Here is a 7,656-nt window from a genome sequence, read left to right as displayed (position 1 = left end):
CCCTTGGTTTCATTAATGCGATGCATGCGTTCCATGATGTTGTATTGCACTCATTGATCTACCAGTTATGTTGAATGATTTCTCTTTTAATATCAATTACTCACAAATACTTCATATATTTCAATCATACAAACAACTGCTCATTCAATGTGTGACGGGCGTATTATATACCGCTCGCGGTAACCTTGTTCCTGATTTGACCAATCGAAACACTGATTACAAACTACCTTCATTTGGGAACATTGCAAGTGGCCAATCCGGTAAAAGCCTGGTTAGCTTAACGAAACGCATGCCTCGAGAAAATCAGCCCTTTCTGCTGCCCAGAATAATCATCTGTTACCTATCAGGGGAGAATTATTCTCTGAGGGAAACACAATATTGTAGATACGGCGCTTATCCATTGCGAGACTTTTTCTAAAGAATTAAGTTATGATAGTAATTTTGCATAGTTCATAAAAAATTATGAACTTAAGTGCCTACTTGATAAAAGTAAGTAAATTATGAGTTTTTACATTTTTTTTATTTTTTTTTTTGCATATGTATATGAGGTTTAGTCAGTACTTGGTTACCTCAGCACTTTTTGAGGACAGTCGGTACTTATTTTTCAGAATCTAGTTTGATGTATAAGTTGCAATTGAATCTGAAATCCGTGAATCTATTGTTGGTATTTGGTGTCATCGTATCCACAATTTGTGGTGATATGTATTCAAAATTCATATAAAGGGGAATAACTCGTTGAAAGTGGTATGTCTTCTATGAAATCCAACCACTATCATATTTCCCAATTGGAAATATGGTTTTAATGAGTTAATCCTAATTGTCAACTGTTGAATAGTTTAAAGATATAACGTTTTACAATATCGGTATAGTCTTTATCATTATATCTTAAATTCTGGAGTTATATTAATTTGTTGTAGATATGTAATGTAATATTTGCTGTAGTTTTTAGCCGAAGGGCCATGTGAGCTTATGCCGTACTGCGGCGTCCGGTGTCCGGCGTCCGGCCGTCAACTTTTTCTTTTGAACGACTTCTTCTGAAGAACTGAAGGACCTAGGTTCATGATATTTGGTNAAGAACCATTTGGAGTAAAGTCATCATACTTGGGTATGTTATGTAGACCAGCAGTGCGAATATTTTTCTCAGTTACAGTTATGAGGTCAAAGGTCAACTTTAAATGCTTGTCAGGGGTCAAATGTCAACTTTGGTTAAATGCTTTAACAATCTTCTTCTCAAGTTCCATTAGGCCCAGGGTCATGATATTTGGCCAGTAGGTACCTGGGATGGAGTGCTATGAAGTTTCCTCATTAAAATTACCTTGACCTACTTTCAAGATCACAGGGGTAAAATATGTTAAAAACAACAATATCCTAAGAACCATTTGGAGTAAAGTCATCATACTTGGGTATGTTATGTAGACCAGCAGTGCGAATATTTTTCTCAGTTACAGTTATGAGGTCAAAGGTCAACTTTAAATGCTTGTCAGGGGTCAAATGTCAACTTTGGTTAAATGCTTTAACAATCTTCTTCTCAAGTTCCATTAGGCCCAGGGTCATGATATTTGGCCAGTAGGTACCTGGGATGGAGTGCTATGAAGTTTCCTCATTAAAATTACCTTGACCTACTTTCAAGATCACAGGGGTAAAATATGTTAAAAACAACAATATCCTAAGAACCATTTGGAGTAAAGTCATCATACTTGGGTATGTTATGTAGACCAGCAGTGCGAATATTTTTCTCAGTTACAGTTATGAGGTCAAAGGTCAACTTTAAATGCTTGTCAGGGGTCAAATGTCAACTTTGGTTAAATGCTTTAACAATCTTCTTCTCAAGTTCCATTAGGCCCAGGGTCATGATATTTGGCCAGTAGGTACCTGGGATGGAGTGCTATGAAGTTTCCTCATTAAAATTACCTTGACCTACTTTCAAGATCACAGGGGTAAAATATGTTAAAAACAACAATATCCTAAGAACCATTTGGAGTAAAGTCATCATACTTGGGTATGTTATGTAGACCAGCAGTGCGAATATTTTTCTCAGTTACAGTTATGAGGTCAAAGGTCAACTTTAAATGCTTGTCAGGGGTCAAATGTCAACTTTGGTTAAATGCTTTAACAATCTTCTTCTCAAGTTCCATTAGGCCCAGGGTCATGATATTTGGCCAGTAGGTACCTGGGATGGAGTGCTATGAAGTTTCCTCATTAAAATTACCTTGACCTACTTTCAAGATCACAGGGGTAAAATATGTTAAAAACAACAATATCCTAAGAACCATTTGGAGTAAAGTCATCATACTTGGGTATGTTATGTAGACCAGCAGTGCGAATATTTTTCTCAGTTACAGTTATGAGGTCAAAGGTCAACTTTAAATGCTTGTCAGGGGTCAAATGTCAACTTTGGTTAAATGCTTTAACAATCTTCTTCTCAAGTTCCATTAGGCCCAGGGTCATGATATTTGGCCAGTAGGTACCTGGGATGGAGTGCTATGAAGTTTCCTCATTAAAATTACCTTGACCTACTTTCAAGATCACAGGGGTAAAATATGTTAAAAACAACAATATCCTAAGAACCATTTGGAGTAAAGTCATCATACTTGGGTATGTTATGTAGAACAGCTGTGTGAATTGTTTTCCTCATTACAGCAATGAGGTCAAAGGTCAAATTTATGTACAAATCGGGAATCAAAGGTCAATATGGGTTAAAAGCTTTAAAATTAAAATTTTAAGTTTCAAACAACAATATCTTCAGAACCGTTTAAGAGATGTTTTGTGTTCTAGCTACCAAATTTGGTCTTAAGTCACAGTCAGTTGCAGGGCAGGTGAGCTTATGTCTTGTTGCGTCGTCCGTCCGTCCGTCCGTCGTCGTCCGTCAACTTTTCCTTTAAACGACTTCTCCTGAAGAAGGGACAGGCATAGAGCCATGATATTTGACTGAAAGCTTCCTTGGTAGGAGCCCAACAAAGTTTGCAAATGAAAATGTCCTTGACCTACTTTCAAGGTCACAGGGGTCAAATATGTCAAACGCTTCAAACGACTTCTTCTGAAGAACTAAAAGTTATATAACCTTCATATTTGGTTGGTGGCTTCCTGGGATAGAGCCTGACAAGGTTTGAGAAAGAAAATGAACTTGACCTACGTTCAAGGTCACAGCGGTCAAATATGTCAAACTCTTTAAACGACTTCTTCTGAAGAACCAAAAGGTAAAGAATCTTTATGTTTGGCTGGTGGCTTCCTGAGTAAGAGCCATACAAAGTTTCAGAGTGAAAATGACCTTGACTTGCTTTCAAGGTCACAGAGGTCAAATATGTCAAACTCTTTAAACAACTTCTTCTGAAGAACCAAAAGGTATAGAATCTTTATATTTGGCTGGTGAATTTCTTGGATAGAGCCCATAGAGCCCAACAAAGTTTGAGAATGAAAATGACCTTGACCTGCTTTCAAGGTCACAGCAGTCAAATATGTCAAACTCTTTAAACAACTTCTTCTGAAGAACCAAAAGGTATAGAATCTTTATATTTGGCTGGTGAATTTCTTGGATAGAGCCCATAGAGCCCAACAAAGTTTGAGAATGAAAATGACCTTGATCTGCTTTAAAGGTCACAGCAGTCAAATGTGTCAAACACTTCAAACGACTTCTGAAGAAGAACTAAAAGGTATATAATCTTCAAAATTGGCTGATGGCTTCTTTAGATAGAGCCTATTAGGGACTACAGAGTTTGTTCAAACCAATGACCTTCCCTCATATTCAAGGTCAAAGGGGTCAATTGTCTTGAAAACCTTTAAACGACTTCTGTATAACCAAAAGGTCCAGGGTGATGATATTTGGCCAGAAGGATGTTGGCATGAAGGGCTACCAAGTTTGTTCAAATGAATGACTTTTGCTCATATTCAAGGTCACAGGGGCAATTGTCTTGAAAACCTTTAAATGACTTCTTCTGTATAACCAAAAGGTCAAGGGTGATGCTTTTTGGCCAGAAGGATGTTGGCATGAAAGGCTACCAACTTTGTGGAAACAAATGACCTTCACTCATAATCAAGGTCACAGGGGTCAATTGTCTTAAAAACCTTTAAACATCTTCTTTTGTATTACCAAAAGGTCCAGGGTTATGATATTTTGCCAGAAGGATGTTGGCATGAAGGGCTACGAAGGTTGTTTAAATTAATGACCTTTGCCCACATTCAATGTCACAGGGGTCAAATATGTTGAAATCTTTAAACAACTTCATGGTCACATCTGGTCCATAGTGCATACATCTTAAGTCATCTTCTCCATAAACAAAAGGTATAAGGTGTTTAACTTAATGTCCATGTTTGACTTTCAAGGTCAAAGGGGTCAAATATGTTTTAATCGTTTAACAGGTTCTTCTGAATGACTTGAAGTCAAGACACTGATATTTTGCCTGTAGCTTTATTTTATTCCGCTTTTAAGGTTACAATTGTGAGATTAATACCAGGTGAGCGATGCAGGCCCATTGGGCCTCTTGTTCTTGAAATTTTATAACGTGACACTACCCCAACTGAAACACTTCTTTGAAGAAAATTTTCTTTTTATATAGTTACAATTTTATGGTATCGAAAATAAAAAATACTGCCTCATACATTGGAAACAATTTCAATTTTGGGTAGCATCACGTTATGATGCATGAAAAGTCATTCGTTGACGTTTGTTCACAGCAATAATAACACCACACTAAGAACTCGTTTAATACACTATATTTTAATTTATTAGACATAAATCGCATTACACTAATATTCAACAATGTTTAAAGAAACTACTTCGTTGGACAATTTATTTTCATCAAATATACTGAATATTGAAATATGTAATATCTAATATAGAGCCTATGCAATGTTCTATATACTTTTAGTATGTAAATGAACACAGGTAGTTAGGTAGATGACGGAACACTATAACAGAAAGGAGCACTCTCGGAGAAGCCTGCTAGTCGACATCTGCCTCCTGTAAGATCTCCAAGGCCGAACCTACTGTCCCTGCACCTTTGTTGTAATCGTCTCAGCTTTCCCTCCGTTATCATCCTGACCTATAGAGGAATAGCGGTGGCCTCCTTGAAAAGTTCCTCGACCAGCAAGTAGAATGGAACTGGCCCGCGGGTGCTGCCCCGGGAGTGACGTATATATATGAACATTAAACAACACGGAAGCACGAAACACAAGTTGCCGATGGATCAGACATGACTCGATGAAGTGTAATACTTCATTTTACAGGCTCCTAATTTATATCCTTCGATATTCTTTCATTTTTTCAATTTCATCATCGATTGGTTAAATTAATTCTTTTTGAATCAACACCTACTGATGTAATAGAAACATTTATTTGCGGCGTTGTTGTTTTTTAAGCCAATACAGTGCATCAAAATGATTACGAACTTCAAAGGAAATACGTTTCTGAAATTTCATGAATGTGGCTAATATTTTAACATCTTTTACGAGTGCACCACCGATGAGTTAATGTCACTATGTCGGCTCTCCCTCCCGAGTCTCGATCAATCATGTAATGGTTGTAGCTACCTATATGCACAGCTACATAATTTGGTAGTGGTTTATTGTTAACATCAGGGTTTTTTGCTCCTTTGAGCAACAATAACAAAAGCGCCTTTTGTGTCACTGAATTTACTCTCCTGTGTTTTGATCCAGCGCATGCTCAAAAGAATATTTCCCAGGTGCTCAAGAGTATCCTCAACCTGGTGAAGTCGCAAAGGGAGGCTACTGAAGGTCTTGTCTCCGACCTGATAGAACGACTGTCCACATAAACCAACAAGGACTAAGTGTCCTCCCGGTTTAAGCAGGCCACACATGTTCCTCATCGCTCTCGTGTAGTCTTCTAATGATTCTGAGGCAACTTCGAGACACAAGCTCGAAATGATGACGTCAAAATAATCCAACCCAAACTTGTTTCCAAGGGGATTTTCCAAATGTACGTCAATACTTAAGATGCCACGTACTTTGTTCCGAATGCTGTTTTGTCTGCTAGAGGCACATTCACTGAAATATGGAATAAGAGGCCAGTTTCATTATATAAAACGATAAGAAAATATAAACCAGGGAAATAAATATATATATCGTGTTAAGGCATGTGTACATGTAGCTATGGTAACGTTATAGTTATATTGTGTTAAGGTATGTGTACATGTAGCTATGGTAACGTTATAATTATATCGTGTTAAGACATGTGTACATATAGCTATGGTAACGTTATAATTATATCGTGTTAAGGCATGTGTACATGTAGCTATGGTAACGTTATAATTATATCGTGTTAAGGCATGTGTACATGTAGCTTTGGAAACGTTATAATTATATCGTGTTAAGGCATGACTGTGTACATGTAGCTATGGTAACGTTATAATTATATCGTGTTAGGCATGACTGTGTACATGTAGCTATGGTAACGTTAAAATTATATCGTGTTAAGGTATGTGTACATGTAGCTTTGGTAACGTTATAATTATATCGTGTTAAGGCATGACTGTGTACATGTAGCTATTGTAACGTTATAATTATATCGTGTTAAGGCACGTGTACATGTTGCTTTGGTAACGTTATAATTATATCGTGTTAAGGCACGTGTACATGTAGCTATGGTAACGTTATAAATATATCGTGTTAAGGCATGTGTACATGTAGCTATGGTAACGTTATAATTATATCGTGTTAAGGCATGTGTACATGTAGATATGGTAACGTTATAATTATATCGTGTTAAGGCACGTGTACATGTAGCTTTGGTAATGTTATAATTATATCGTGTTAAGGCATGTGAACATGTAGCTATGGTAACGTTATAATTATATCGTGTTAAGGCATGTGTACATATAGCTATGGTAACGTTATATTTATATCGTGTTAAGGCACGTGTACATGTAGCTTTGGTAACGTTTTAATTATATCGTGTTAAGGCATGTGTACATGTAGCTATGGTAACATTATAATTATATCGTGTTAAGGTATGTGTACATGTAGCTTTGGTAACGTTATAATTATATCGTGTTAAGGCACGTGTACATGTAGCTTTGGTAATGTTATAATTATATCGTGTTAAGGCATGTGAACATGTAGCTATGGTAACGTTATAATTATATCGTGTTAAGGCATGCGTACATGTAGCTATGGTAACGTTATAATTATATCGCAGTGTTAAACAAATATTCTCATGAAGGAAATGTAACGAAAGCAGGTTGTTTTTATGTAAATTAAAATATCTAGTTAACCTTGAGCTTTCGACTCGGGACTTATTTTATAATTTAATAGATTACCTAGAATGTTCTATCGTCGACCTTATAATGTGACAGCCTACCTAGAGATTTCGACCTATACCCTTGGTCGTGTGTACAATGTGACAGCCTACCTAGAGATTTCGACCTATACCCTTGGTCTTATATACAACGTGAGAGCTTACCTAGAGATTTCGACCCATACCCTTGGTCTTATATACAATTTGACAGCCTACCTAGAGATTTCGACTCATACCCTTGGTCTTATATACAATTTGACAGCTTACCTAGAGATTTCGATCCATACCCTTGGTCTTATATACAACGTGACAGCCTATCTAGAGATTTCGACCCATACCCTTGGTCTTATATACAACGTGACAGCCTACCTAGAGATTTCGACCCATACCCTTGGTCTTATATACAA

The 7,656-nt window shown here is 37.0% G+C and overlaps 1 protein-coding gene across 1 annotated transcript in view; it reads right to left on the bottom strand.

Moving 5' to 3' along the window:
* Positions 1–4,700: 4,700 nt before the first annotated feature.
* The window catches only part of LOC110453188 (nicotinamide N-methyltransferase-like), a gene marked incomplete at its 5' end in the record, with an annotated part of 11,248 nt that continues 8,292 nt past the window's right edge, over positions 4,701–7,656 (bottom strand). Inside the window, one exon of the mRNA XM_021502039.1 lies at positions 4,701–6,000. Coding sequence (XP_021357714.1) covers positions 5,571–6,000 — 430 coding nt within the window. The remainder of the gene's footprint in view (positions 6,001–7,656) is intronic.

The sequence above is a fragment of the Mizuhopecten yessoensis genome, unplaced genomic scaffold, assembly GCF_002113885.1.
Source record: "Mizuhopecten yessoensis strain PY_sf001 unplaced genomic scaffold, ASM211388v2 scaffold7157, whole genome shotgun sequence".
In the NCBI taxonomy this organism is placed as follows: domain Eukaryota; kingdom Metazoa; phylum Mollusca; class Bivalvia; order Pectinida; family Pectinidae; genus Mizuhopecten; species Mizuhopecten yessoensis.
The sequence above is the reverse complement of the archived record's forward strand: the minus strand, read 5'-3'. Positions and strand labels throughout refer to the sequence as shown.